Below are 14,524 nucleotides of genomic sequence, written 5' to 3' on the forward strand. Positions count from 1 at the left end.
AATGAAATTCAAATCAAATTCCTAGGACTACTCACATGGATAAGCTTTGCATGATAAGGCTTTTAGTCCTCATCTTCTATTGCTTGCCAAAGTACCATAAGTAACAAGAACATGCAATGGGAGCAAAGAGGTCTGACCTATTAAAAACACTTTGTTAATCATCATAACAATGGCACTAAAGACACATGATATACATAAATGTGGAATTTAAGAAGAGTCCTATAAAAATTGTAATTTTGATGTATTCCAAAGAAAACAGGAAGCCAAAGCAGATAAAAGTCTAACCACAATAAATCATTAAAATTAAATATGTTCTCTGTGGCTACCACTTCCCTACAGTACTTTCAAAAAAACCTTGTATTCAAGACTGAATCTTCTATCATATAATTTGTTACACTAAATCTTTTCAACACAGAATTTCCAACCTCAGTTGCCAGTGTTCTCAGATACGTGTCACAGAGTTGCAAACTATCCCTTTTCTCCCATATTACTAAATAGGAAAGTCCTGGCATATGAAAAGGGGCAAGCCACCACTTAGCCCTACATTACAACTGAATCTTCTTTGATCCCACTAACTAGGACAAGCATCTTAAGGGATTCTTACAGTTGCAATACAATCCCAAAACTGTAGCCATTCAAATCAACAAAGCCAGACTCAGACCTCAGATTCACCCACTACAATACCAACTCCAGAACAAGAACAGACTCTTTCTGGTTATCACCTACAGCCCCCAGGTTGAATGCCTAAGATACATCATGGATGATGTCTAACCCCTCCTGGAATATGATGATAATTTCAGGCCAGCTTTGGAGACACACCTGTTGTGCCTTACAGACAAGCACCCAAACTCAAACGGGCATCTTCCGAACAACAAACTAATGAACTCTCATCCGCACCAAGGCACTGGGTCTTGCAACTGACCCAAATGCCCAGTGTCCCCACATCAGTACCAGCTACATCAGTGGTCACCAACCAGTCAATCGTGAAGCCTCTGACAGTCGATGTCAGTCTGTCAAAGGCTCCACGATTGGGAGCAGTATGACATACATGGCTAGGCTGAGTCATGCCTCCTGCCACCTGGGCCAGCGGCTGGGTGAGTAGGGTCAGAGCCCGGGCAGCTTGTCCAGGAGGCGGGGCAGTAGATCCTGGCATGCTATTTACTTACAAGTGATCTTCACCATAAAAAGGTTGGAGAACACTGGACTACATCATTGCTGAACCTAATAAACAAGGGGCATGTCTACATGTACACTTTACTTTGGAGCTGACTAATTAGCTCTTCAGTAAAGCAACACCATCTACATATGCCAGTATTAGAGTGCAGTAGATAAATTTTCGGGGACAGTACTATCTTAGAGGATAGTTACTTCCTGCACTGAAGCACACGTGTAGATGGTGTTCAGGGTTGGCTGGGGCATGAGGGTGCAAAAGTGTGGGGGCTGCCTGCTGACCAGCCCTGCACTTTAGCACCCTTGTGTCCCAGACAGTCCTTCTACCACCTGATGCTGGCACCTAGAGCCCAGGGCCAACCCCTGAGCCTATTGCCAGCTCAAACTTCTGCAGTCCCAGGCCCACGATCTAGAAGTACATCCTGGACCGCAGCAGCTTGAGTATCAACATGTGCCATTAAGGTGCCATGATAAACTCTAATGCAGTTTGCACTAGAGTTTATCACTTTGCCTTACTGGAGTATAAAATCCAAACTTCATTCACCTGCAACTCTATCAGCCTTATATACACCATCACCTGCTTACAACATCCATCTGCTGTCTACATCAGAAAGAGCAAGTGCTGTGTGTAAGAATGAATGAACACTGATCTGACATCAGATGCAGAAAGATACAAACGCCTGGACCTCCCTGGACACTCCATCATTGACCTTAGGCATAACGTTTTGAAAAACCAGCTTGAATGGGAAATTGCAGAACAAGAAATAATCTGCAAACTGGACTGTTAAGTGGTTTAATGTTTTATGTTTAAACAGGGACTATGGATTCTTATCTCATTACCTGGATTAGTTTTTGTGACCCCTTTGTTCCTATGGGTTTAATACTTGGTTGCTTGTCCCTCCTAACACTGCCCTGCCTCCCCCTCACTTCCCCCACCCTCATCTTCTGTATCCTAATTTCTCTTCTTCTTATAATTTGCTTTCTGCAGGTCCATTCACAGCACCTGCTGAAGTGAGTTTAACCCCATGACAGCTTGTGCTCTACTATTTATCTTATTTAGTTTAGTCTATAAAGGTGCAGATCTACTACCCTGTCTTCTGACTTCAGACTAGCATGGCTAACTACCTCTCTAAGTCCACTTTCCACATCCCATTTAGAAATATTATCTTCTGATTTGGGTGCAAACCTACAGCTTGCAAATCATGAAAAAGCTTACTTCACTGTAAAGATAACTAGCCCTCTTCATGACTTTGAAAAAGCCAGTGTAGCAATTTAGCTCCATCAATCTTTAAAATTTCCCATGGAGTAGGAAAGAACTGTACACATTTTTGTATGTGCCATTTAAGTGACTGCTTCATCGGTCATATGACTGAACTTCACGGCCATGGCATAAAAAACTTCAGTATATGGTAACAAGCCTTCCAGAAAGTCATTCCACAATCTGAAACATCATCTACCCTTCAAACACACTAAAAATAGATACTCACCCCTTGAGGTCTCAACAACCCATCTGATATTACAGGATAGCATTAGCAAACCTAAGTAGACATGAAGTCTTAAAATAAACATCTCTACAGAGAAGACCAGGACACAGGCAAGCAGACCTTACATTACTGTGTGCCACTGAAATGAGTTGAATGCACTATGAAGAGCAACTTAGCCCTCGAGGACAACTAGTGTTTAAATGGAGGTAACCACCAGGAAAAGCTTTGTGGTCATTTGGTTTGCTCACTTCAAGTCAATCCATGTACAACCCTGCCATTTCAGCTTCTGGTTCAAGCCTATTTTTTGGATTACATTTTCTGACTATAAAATCATAATTAAAATATTAACAGTTGTGACACAATTCCTTGTAACTTCATGGTGTCACGGGATATTGATCACCTTGTTCTCTGCCTAGGTGGGAGCCACGCATATGTTTGGGAGGGGGGCATGGCAGAGAGGTATCACCTACAGCCTCTCTGACAGTCCTTCTACCACCTGATGCTGGCACCCAGAGCCAGCATCTGGGTGCCAGCATCTCACCTCTGCCATTTTATAGAATGTGATAAACTAAAAAACAACACATACAGGTTTGATTTATTGTTTTCATGCAGTTAGGTAACCAAAATACATTGACTTGCTCTTCTAACAGTTTCAATATGTAGTAAGATTATGCATTTGACTGAAAGGAATCCAAAGGTCTACTAGATCCTATATGAACATAGTGTATCCAACATCATAGTCAATATACCTCAAGAAGCATCTTTTCCTTATCTAATAGAATGTGATGAAATAACAGCTTCCCTAGACAAAGCACACAACCTCCAAAAAGAGGTATTATTTCCTTCTTTCTTTCTCTCTCTATTTTTAAAGCATAACAACCTCTCTAGGTCAAGAGGCCAGAAGAGGTATCATATATGCTGATTCACACAATGGCCTCAAGTGGTATTTACTTCCCAAGGACTTGGTAAAATACTCTCTCATAGGTCACTGTACTATCACACACAATGCTGTTTTACACAATATGCTGGATCATAGACGAGGGAACTTGACCTCCAGATGACCTGAAATAGCTGAAAGCTGATATGCCCTCTCTCCTCTCCCCACCCCCCAACTGAAGATAAAAGGTCAACAGACCAAAAGGAATTGGTACATGTAGCCTTGAAATTACATGGATGTAACTTGCAGATGCACTACTAGCAAGGAACTGGAGCATTTTCTTTCATCAGTGAATCTTCTGCCTTTTGCAACTGCACTAAAGAAGACAGCAACAATTTAGTAGTTAATTGCAATTTTACTAGTTAGGCAACTGTCTAGATACTCTAGCTCTCCCCCCACCCTCCAGTCAACAATTTGTAAATCCTTTTGTGTGCAACCGAAATCGAGTTTGAAGGAAACAAATCATCCTTCATCAGAAGGAAACAAGTCATCCAAACCAGATTGGACAAACACAGATTTCCAAGCTTGCTAACATCCTTTAGCCACAACATATTACCAAAATGAAGACAAGCAAGACAAAAATTAAAATATATGTTAAGAACTTTCAGTTAACCAGGACAAGAAACAGTATTGGTATTTCTAATCACTTTAAAACTGTTTTTTTTTCCCTCTCCACTGAGAGCACTGTACTTCACACACGCAGGAAAATGGATTCCAGAAGAATGGTAGATTTACTTACAGATAACTCCTTTGCGGCTGCTTCCTTCCTGAACCACATCACCTCACTAAGCCAATAACGAGTAAACTCCAGAGACAGTGTGCATATTTTAAGTCCTGTCTATTATAAACCATTACAGTTAGTAACACAGGTCCAAGAAAGGTGACCAGTCAACAAAGACAATTACTGTCAAAGTGTCATCAGGGCAGCTCAACAATGTAAAGAGATAAATAATAAAATCTATAGGCTTTTATGGTGACATTCAACATCCCAGAATCAAAAGGCAATGGGACATTCTCTGCCACAGACTGAATAGTTTCTAACTGCAAGAGAAGTGTTAATGCTCTTAATTTCAAAATGAGTTGGAAGAACAGAAACTTGTCCAAAGGTCTTAGCTTCTCAATGTCTCTTTGACTTGATTATTATCCCTATTTTATATCCTCACTATTGGGATGCTCAGCTAAGAGCCACATATAAGCCCAGTTTTCAAAAGAGCTAGTTTTCTCAAATTCAGCCACTCTCAGAAAGCAACACACAAAAACATCTCAAGTCAAATATTAGCAACCCTCCCTCCCCCTAACCCCTTCCCCAGACTTTTTTTTAAAGTTGTGGCCACAAGCAATTAGCTTAGGTTCATACTAGAAAAGTCTGGCAGAACTGGAAAGAAAATGCCCATGTCTAGTTCAGCAATATGCCTTGATCACAAAACAATCATTCCTTCACATCTGAACTAAAAAAAGGCAGTTGATCCCAAGTCCCCTGGGCTCTGATTGCCCATGGAAGTTAACTGAATTAACTCCCGCTTCCCAAGTCCTGGGAAATAAAAGTATGATCTTGGTACTTCACAGGTACTTAAAGTGGAACAACCTGCTTGTACCAGGCTGTAGGATACCAAGATAAAAAGCTTTATCCTGGGAGAAATCCTTTGTTTAGAGCCATGGAGAATCCACTTTACATAAAACCTAGCCAAAACCTGGTGAATCAACCAACCTCCCCAGTCATTCCAGAAGTTTTGCTTAACCCAGCAAAAGAAACATGGAGTTCTTTGAATTGTCAATGTCAACAACAGGAAAAAGGAGGCTAAAAGGAAAAAGTATTTACTTTGCTTTTAGTTTCAGCAGCAGCCCTGCTGAACTCTGACATTCAGACTGCAATGAGCTGTCTTAATGATCCCTTTCCCAGCTAAAGTCTTCAGTAAACCAACTTTCAAGGCACTAAAAGGTAAATACACTGTCCTGGATGTTAAGTGGCATCAACTCTTGACCTGAACCTCCAGGCACATGAAACCTTACGTGTCTCCCCCGTTCCCTCACCCCCCACCCCCTTTGTTCGCCTTATTCATCAAATAATTCAAAAATATTCAAGTGCAAATATAGAATTTTGTCTCCCCCTGCCACCTCCTTTTATCCTTAGAAAATAACCAGATATTGAAAGAAAAGGATTTGTGACCTCCACAGTAATAAATAACAACTCTATTTTTGAGCTGTTAGTCCTTCAGTTAATGTCCAGCTCATTTTATTTCCTAGTTATGTCCCATTCATTCTCCATTTACAACATTAGGGACGTGAGATGCACTTACCCTCTTTTCCCATGCAAGGCCCTGGGAGCTATCAGTGGGAAGGGAATTTATTCATTCAGCATAAGCAGTGATCATGGATACTCGTATTGCCCGTGCATGTCACAAAATTCCGTTGTTGTTACGAGAGATTTTATTGAAAAATACGTTCATGAACAAACTACAGTCTTAACCGCCATACAGAGTCATTTTTTGCAATTTCTGCTTTGTTTTTGCTTGCCAACCTTTCTACTACCTTTCCACCTCATGCAATAACTATCAGCAACAAGATTCCTCTCCACATAGTTATGTCATGTCTTTTCTGTTTGCTAAATAGCCCTGCCTATTTTCTACTTGTGCTGATGCCGTAGTTTCCTTTTCCTGACATTTTAATCCCTGCACCACTTGAAGGCCTGACTTCTTCATCCATGACAGCAGCTGGGGTTCTAATTCCCAGGTCCATTCCAAAGCTTTTTTTTTTTTCAATTAGCAAGAGCAATGCAATGCCTCAACATCTTTTCTTGATCTTCAGATGGAAATACTAAGTTTTACCTGTAAGTTGTACTAACAGTCCATACTGTGCTGCCACTCATTCTTTTGCTTAGCAATTAATAAGTTATTATTTGCATACAAAGAGCCACAACAGATAACAGATAATGATCTATAAATTTTCCACCCACAGGACCCTGAAACAGTCTTACAGAGCTCAACACAAACCTAAGAATACTGTTTTATCTTCTTCACCATGGAAGATCTAAGTAGCAACAACTGGATTCTTAAATTAACTACTTTCACACCATAAGGGAGGAGTCTTGTAAATCCTGTGCATCTAGAAGAATATGGCCTTACATTGGCCCTGTAGTGACTGCTATCCAGATAAGCTCTCTCCAAGTCCTTCCTAATCATTGACAACATCATTCCTGTGCCTACAGCTCCTTGCACTGACTTTATCAAGTGTATATTCTTAGAAATAGTGCCTGACCAGCAATTTAAAAACAGTGGATGTGTGTTCTGAGATCTCTAGCTTGTACTTTCAGCACATAAAAAAGTTCTTAAATGATTCTTAACTATGAAACTTCCTCAAAGGATCTTCACCCTCTTCACAAAATAAACCTTTAGATCAACAGACATCACCCAATACCTAATGAATTCCCACTCCATCAGGAAAGTCACCTATGTGTGTTCATCTTTTCATGGTTGCATCACATGCATTCATGAAGGCCATCCAAAATTGCTGAGATTTTCAGGACAAAAAGGAAAGTCAGTAGGCACAGATTTTGATTGCTGGATCTGGACTTGACATTCAGTTCAGTGAAAAACAGAGCAGGTGATGTCTAGAAAATTAATACCAAATGATCACAACCTTTCATTTGGGGAGTGGGGGGAGTTCTTTCTAAATACAGCTTATGAAATGTTTTTTCAATTAGTAATTAGGCAAGAAGTGATGATATTACAATAATTAGAAAGTGTCTCAAGCTGCACAAAACAATTTGGCCAATGAAACTATATTTGTTGAAGATAGAATACAGTAAAAACAAAAAAATGCCAAGAAGCCTGTGTACATTAAGTAGTGATTCTCAGAAATGAAGAGCCATTCTTACCATATCTCAAAACACCTCCAGTGTTGGGTTCATACTGCAACTTCTAGGATAGCTTTACAAAAGTCTGAGATGAATGGTAAAATCTAAATATTGTGGAACTGTCTTCAAAAATAAACACCAAAACAATAAATATAATTTCATTTGTTTTTTATTTGCACACGTGTTCAACCTCTCAAACACGGTCAAGTAGACAGAATGTTTCCAAAAAAATACAGGACAAAAATGAAATCTGAATTTATATAAATCAAGTCTCCTCATTTGGAAACTTCTATTCACCCCTTTTCACTATAACCAACAAGATAATTATCATAAGTTGAGCTATCTCCCTTCCTTCCCCCCCCTTTTCTTCTTTCAGCACTGGCATACAAACCATGCTATTTTAACTTCTTTCCTGTTCTCCCAGTTCTTCTGGAACATTTTATTTTCAACAGTCAACTCATTTGGAGAAGTGCCATGCTGAAGTTCAACCGTTTACAGTGTTAACTGTGTCTCTGCCAGCAGCTGAAGACTCGCATCGCCAACTTCTCCAACCCCCTTTTAGGTTAAGAGAATTGTGTTCCCTCTCTCTCAAAAAAAAAAAAAAAAAAAAAAGAGTATTTAAGCATGCTTAACTCCTGTCTCACCCTGCTTTTTCTTCAAACCTACTCTCACTCTTTGAACAGTAAATTGGACTTGCCTTCCCATATTCTTTAATTAACACATTCAAGACTGCTGTTCAAGTTATATGGGTTCATACTAAGTTTTGCTATTCTGAGAAATTTCTAAAAGACACCCTGGCTATCATTTAGCAACTTCATGGTTTCTGCAGCACAACACAGAGACAAGTACCTGGAAAAAAAATGTGTCTAGATGGACACAGTCAAATGTTTTGGGGGGAACTCACCAATGAGAAGTTTGATCAATAGTGAAAGTAGTTGATCAATGACAAACTTAAATGATTATGTCGGTTAGTCCAGTAGATGAGATCACAAAAAAAACCAAACCCTTGCTTCTTGAATATTTCCTGGATCATCACAGCTACAACAGTCCAACCCTACTACAGTGGCAGGAAAAGACAGTTTGGAACAGGTTTATAACCTGCATTTTTTCAATCTTTGTAGGAGACCCCTGCAAGCCTGAAGATAAGTATTGCTAACATGGCTTCCTACAATGAGGTAATAGAACTACAAAGCAAAGTCCAGAAGAACAAACAAGGTAAGAGACACAAGTGATACAACTAACACCTGCTCTGTAGACTTTTCCTAGATATGCCAAAAAGGGTCCCCTGCCACAGCCAGTATCTCTCCTTAATTTTCTCTTTGCAACATTTTAGCATTTCTTCAACAACTTTGTACCTGTATTTTTCCTCCCTGGGTTATGGTTGGTTATGGTTTTAGAACTGGACAAAGCTGATTTATGAATATTACATAGCTATTCACCAATTTCACAGATCTAAGTCCTTTTTCCACAGCTTCTTACTACAAAGGAGTGCTCTTTATCTTAATTTGAGAAATTATCTGCAACAACATGCAGAGCAACTGTTACAGCAGACTAGAGCAATCTTAATTCATACTGTAACACTACATGTGTTGTTTGTAAATAATCCAAAAAACCCCCAGCTATTAGCTCACTATTCTTTCTGAGAGCTCAGAATTTCAAGAAGTATGCTTGTGTTTTTGGAGTAACCTTCCTCAAACTGCAGCATGTACTATTATAAGATTTTAGTACTTCCCATTTCCTTTCTAACACTAAAATTAAACTGTCCATTCCTTAGGGCCCAGCATCTGCCAGATGTCCAAGCATCTTTGTAGAGCATGATTCTCTTCCAATACCCATCAGTTCTCACTCACAGTGGGTTGATGGCTTGCAAACACCAGTCTTGCTCTAAGTCAGACCAATACAGTAACCATTTCATTGTTTAACTTCATTATTGTAAATCAGTTACAAAACAGAAAAGCCTTTTACTTTCGCTTATTTCCACATAAACCATCAGATTACACAGCCACACCAGATTGTACATATTCTCAACCCACTATATGCACAACATAATTAATAGATGCTGTTTTGCTTTTTGGGGGCTCTTTTCTCTATCAGTTTCAGTGGTGCCTTTCAAATTGCACATCCTTCAATAGCATGCTACAAGTTTAATGACAACACACCCAACAACCAGTTGAATTCATTGTTTAAACCAATGAACCAATTATCAACTTCAATAAATACCTGTGAATAAACAGTACTTCATGAGAAAGAGATCATTCTTCTATCCTTTTTCATCAGAAGTAACACTTATGAAGTCCATTTACTATAAATTTCAATTCTTGCTCAGAGATGCACAAAGTAGCTTAATTAGCAAAACTACTCCTGTCCCAAGAGATTTCAATCTCACACTGAATAACAAACATACTTGTGAGAACTAGTCTACACTCATCCAGATATGGAGAACATTATGCAGAATAGTGCATCTATAGTAACAGTTATGGTTTTCTATAGTGCCCATCACTGTAACATATAGGGGAGGCCCTCCCTTTAGATGCTCAGTTTCTTGAATCTCACACTAACTGTCCAATTGCACGTGTCATTTTCTATAGCAATGAATTATACACCAAATTATACTGCTAGCACTGAGTTGATAGCTCAAAGTAAGTTGTGTGCTTCTGTGTTGAGATCAGAGAAGACAGAGGAGACGGTCATATAGCCCTGTGGTTTCTCTCATTTAGAAACCTGCAGTTTTTTTGGCCATTTTCTACATCTGAAATCAGTATGAAGGGCAAGAGACATGCATCATGGGCCTGATCCAAAGTCTGCAAAATTTAGTAAAGGGCCTTTTCATTAACTTCAGTCACCAAATCAGGCTCACATGGAAGGTGACAAAATGAAACACTGATCACCTTTGATCAGACAGCAGATGAAGACTCCTTCTCTTTCATGCAGTGGCTGTGTAAGCTTGAATATATCTAAAGTTAAAAGTGCCAAGGTCCATCCCACATGTGTTCTGTTTCAAAGCCGGTCGTGATATTTCAAGCAATTGAATGAGACCAATTTGCAACCGCCATTCTAGAACCACACAATCCCTTGAACAGTGTACATTCAAGGGTTTGACTGTTTAGTGTTATATGCACACATGCAGATACACACACAGACACACACACCCACTTTTTTTTCCCAGAAATGAAAACAGAACAAGTATATTGCTTTTAATCTTGTGGCAGCTGGAATCATCAAGTTCTACTCCAACCACCATCTTACAAGTCTTTCTACCTTTGCACAGGCACACTTGTGTTAGCTGCTAATGGCTAACATCCATTCACTAAGACTCATCTCACTCAGATATTTCCTACACCATACTTCCTTTATTGAGTTCTCCCAGATACTTTAAACACCATGTATGAAAGCACATGGCTTACACCTCTCTGCTGACCCATTCTTCAACCAGTATGGTAATGGTCCTTTTGGAATCCTAAAGCATTGCAGCACTTCATTTTGGGTTATTATTTGAGAAAGCATATACTTGTAACAACAGATTAGCAAAGTGTGATGGGTCCTCCTGTCTCCTGGCTTTGAGACTTGCCTAAGCTCTTCCAAATAAAAAGGCAGTGGGGGGGAGAAAAGCCTTCTGTTCAGCTGCCATCATATTTTAAAGTTCTTAGGTTTCCATAATGACATTAAAAGTTTCAGAAATAAATTGTCTGGGTCACTGAAGAACATGAAAAATATTTCGAGGGTTAAAAATGTGAGGGGAGAAAACCCTTATCATTTATGGTATCTTAAGAACCTTCTATTAGCAGCCAGCCCCAGGGCACCTCTAAAAGCTTTCCAGTATTGTAAGCATGCAACCAAGTTAGCTGGGGAAAATGTTCCACTGTAATTTAAAATGCATCCAAAAAACGTTCTGGGGCAGCAGAAGAGAAAATACCCTAAAAATAAGGCTACCAGGATCACCTCCGAGGCTGATGTTTCATGGTGTTTTGCAGAAGAATCCAAGCAGCTTCCAGCTATGGAAACTTGCCTCAAAATATGAAAGAAAAATGATGCATCTGGTCAACTCATCAACACTTTAATTCCTATGAAGGTTACTCAGAGAGAGAAAAGTCTAAAGCATTGACCTCAACATGAAAATTGGAGAAAGAAACCCCTTAGGACATGCTCTTCTATGTGGAGAAGGATCTAAGAAATTTCCTCCACTCCTCCATTTCCTAAGAGAATGGAGAGCCATCAACAATCTTGCACAGGGCAAAACTGAAGAAACCTTTGGGAGGAAAAAAATGCCATGAGCAAGCCAGCCATTGCCAGCAAAGCTTCACACACAAAAAATGGAGAGGCATCCATAATGTTTTGAGCACTTCCTATCTCAGCTTTGTCTACTGGAAGCTTGCTCTCTCTCTCCTCCATTTTCTGGTGGAGCTACTGAACATGACATGGCTTACCTGACTCAGATCACAGCTCTCTGCCAAACTAGTCACTTCCTCTTAGACATGCAAGCAGCTTCATGAGACAGACACACACACACAAAAAGCAGCAGTAGAAAGCCCCCAGACTTGAAGGTCTTTCCAATCCCAGACATTAAAAACGAATGAAACTTTTTATAACAAAAAAAAGAAAAAAAAAAAGAGGGAGGTGGGGAGGAGGGCGGGGGGGTCTCTTATCCCATCACATCTACCAGAAGCTCTGGTAGGATCTCTCTCCTTCTCTCTGCAGGATAGAAACTACAATGCTTCAGAGAAAAGGAAGGTTACTCCAGAAGACATAAAGAGCCTGGAGACTGCGTGTGTGCGAGGAGAAGCTTTGTGTGGTGGAGTCTGGACTGGAACCAAAGCAGACAGCTTGCAAATGGAGGACAGGGAGATAAAGAAAGGGAAAGAGGGGGAAGAGATAGAGCAAAGCTGCTCTGAATGAGGGGAAGCTCCTTCCTCCCGGCGTGCCAGGAGGACAGAGACACCCGGGAGCTGAGCGAGCAAAAGTGGGGCTCCTGCCCCCTCCTTTCCTCCCCCTTTCTCTCGCGCTCTCTCTCAAAGGAGAGCAGAAGCGTGTGTGTAATGGCTTCTGCTCTCCAGCTAGCGCTGTCCTCCTCCAAGCAACCCCCTTCAGAAACCACCACCACCACCCCCCCCCCGCCCCCGGAGACGCAGCCAGAGACCCCCACATCCCAACTTGAGGAGCGGCGGTGGGGAGGGAGGGGTGAGGAGCCAAATACCTGGGTGATGGACCAGCTCGCAAGAGGGGAGGAGAAAAAAAAAGGGGGGAGGGAGGGAGAGAAGGAAGGAGAGAAAGAAAGAAAGAGGTCACCCGATTGCCTGGGTCGTGCCAGCACGGAGCTTTTTCTCTCCTCTGTGTCTCCCGTCTCTGCTCCAAGTCCACACACACAGGCACCATCCAGCCCTTGCACACACATGCACACACACACACGGGCACCCCCAAGCCCCGCTGCTACCTCACTGATCTCCCCATATCTCCCCCCCCCTTGAATGCAACAACAAAAAATTAATTAGCCGCCTTCCTCCTCCTCCTCCTCCCACCACCACCACCAGCACCTCCTCCTCCTTCTCCTCCTCCATGCAAGAGAGACTTCTCTCTCAAACAAAACACCCCCCCTCTTTCTTTTTTTTCTCCCCTTCCTCCTTCCTCCCTTGGCTGAATGAATGGGTTTCCGAGGAAGACGGGGTGGTGGAGAGAGCGAAAGAAAGAGCGAAAGAAAACCGAGAAGGAGAGAGGGAGATGATCCTGCCCATGCCAACCCGGAGATGGGTTTTCATGGCAAGAACTTACAGTGGTGTCCCGGAGCTACTGCCGCCGCCACCGCTGCTGCCGCCGCCGCCTCCTCTCCTCCTCCTCCTCCTCCTGCTCTCTGCCCAGCTCTTCTTCTTGTTATTGTTGTGGAAGTTGTTTTGTGAGTCTCATGTGCTCCTTGCCAGGTCTCAGCAATGGAGGATCGCCATCTTTCCCTGCTTTTTTTTTCCCCCCCTCTCTCTCTCTCTCCCTCTCTCTCTCTCTCCTTCACTGGCTTGCTGCAGCTGCAGATGACCTGAGATATCCGTCTCTCTCTCTCTCTCTCTCACTCACCCTCTGTGTCTCTCTCTGAATAATGAGCAACCAGAGGGAGAGAGAGAGAGAAAGAAGACAATCTTCCTCTCCTACCACACAAAACGCAAGAGCACCAGGGGGTGCAAGAAGCCTTTCTAACAACAACAACAACGTGTAGGGGAAGAGGAGGAAAAGAAAGAGGGAAAGAGAGAAAGAGGGGAAAGGCAAGGAAGAGGGAGGGAGGCAGAAAGAAAGAGCTCCAGGAGGCAGGGAGATGGAGCAGGAGAAGATGATGCTGATAGAGAAGGAGGTGGTGAAGATGGAGGAGCTGGAGAGGAGGGGAAGGTGGTAACAAAGTTAAGGTTTGGGACATTGAGTCACTCACAGGCCAGGGAGGAGGAGGAGAAGGAGGAGGAAGGGGGGGAAGCGATCTGAAGAGCTTCCCCTTCCAAGCTGTTGCCTTCACAAAGCCTCCTGCACAGAAGCACTCATTAGCCCTGGCGCTGCCGGGGGAGCCCGCTCAGATGGATCTCGCCTGCTGGGTCATAGCTTTCTACCAGCCATGGCAAACCCCCGCTCCTGCAGGCAGATGTGCCCCCGAGCTGATCCCTCAGAAACATCCATCTAGAGGCTAATCTTCCCGGAGCAGGGTAAAGAACATAAATGGAGCTGGAGGTTGCAAAGTATAAAACCAGATCTACCACGTGGTTGGCGTTTAATCCCCCTTCCAGCTCGCGTTTGATGTGGAGACAAGAGGCTGGAATTGTCCATTTCTGGCACGTATTTTGAAGTCTTCTCCCAGAAAGAGAGACACGGCCGTTTCCGTTTTTTTGATTTCTCCCAAGCAGGTAGGAGAACAGAGAGCTTGTACGGCGGAGCACCAAGAGCACCTCCTAGATTTAGGAAATGCTTGGATTGAGCGCGAGGAGGGAGTAAACACCACCCAACCCCACTTAAAAGAACTTTTACACTTCCCGACTCCAAGTTGTCCGCGGTTCTGCGTCTGCTCGCTTAGCCCTGGGGCAGTGACAACGATCAGGTGTCACGCTGGTGGAGGCACGA

At 42.3% G+C, this 14,524-nt stretch overlaps 1 protein-coding gene across 9 annotated transcripts in view; it reads right to left on the reverse strand.

Moving 5' to 3' along the window:
• ZNF462 (zinc finger protein 462) overlaps window positions 1-14,180 on the reverse strand; it is a 126,239-nt gene extending 112,059 nt beyond the window's left edge. For 3 of the 9 annotated variants that reach the window (XM_090038912.1, XM_090038904.1, XM_090038903.1), the window contains exon 1: window positions 12,728-12,872. In XM_090038912.1, the coding sequence (XP_089895038.1) occupies window positions 12,728-12,833 (106 nt within the window). In that variant the 5' untranslated portion in view covers window positions 12,834-12,872. Of the gene's footprint in view, window positions 1-10,332; window positions 11,346-12,635; window positions 12,682-12,727; window positions 12,875-13,207 lie in introns of those variants that run through there. The other 6 variants (XM_090038906.1, XM_090038907.1, XM_090038911.1 and 3 more) reach the window with 5 other exon arrangements.
• Window positions 14,181-14,524: the final 344 nt, after the last annotated feature.

This window comes from Crocodylus siamensis, chromosome 3 (genome assembly GCF_052110815.1).
Source record: "Crocodylus siamensis isolate JL-2025a chromosome 3, ASM5211081v1, whole genome shotgun sequence".
In the NCBI taxonomy this organism is placed as follows: domain Eukaryota; kingdom Metazoa; phylum Chordata; order Crocodylia; family Crocodylidae; genus Crocodylus; species Crocodylus siamensis.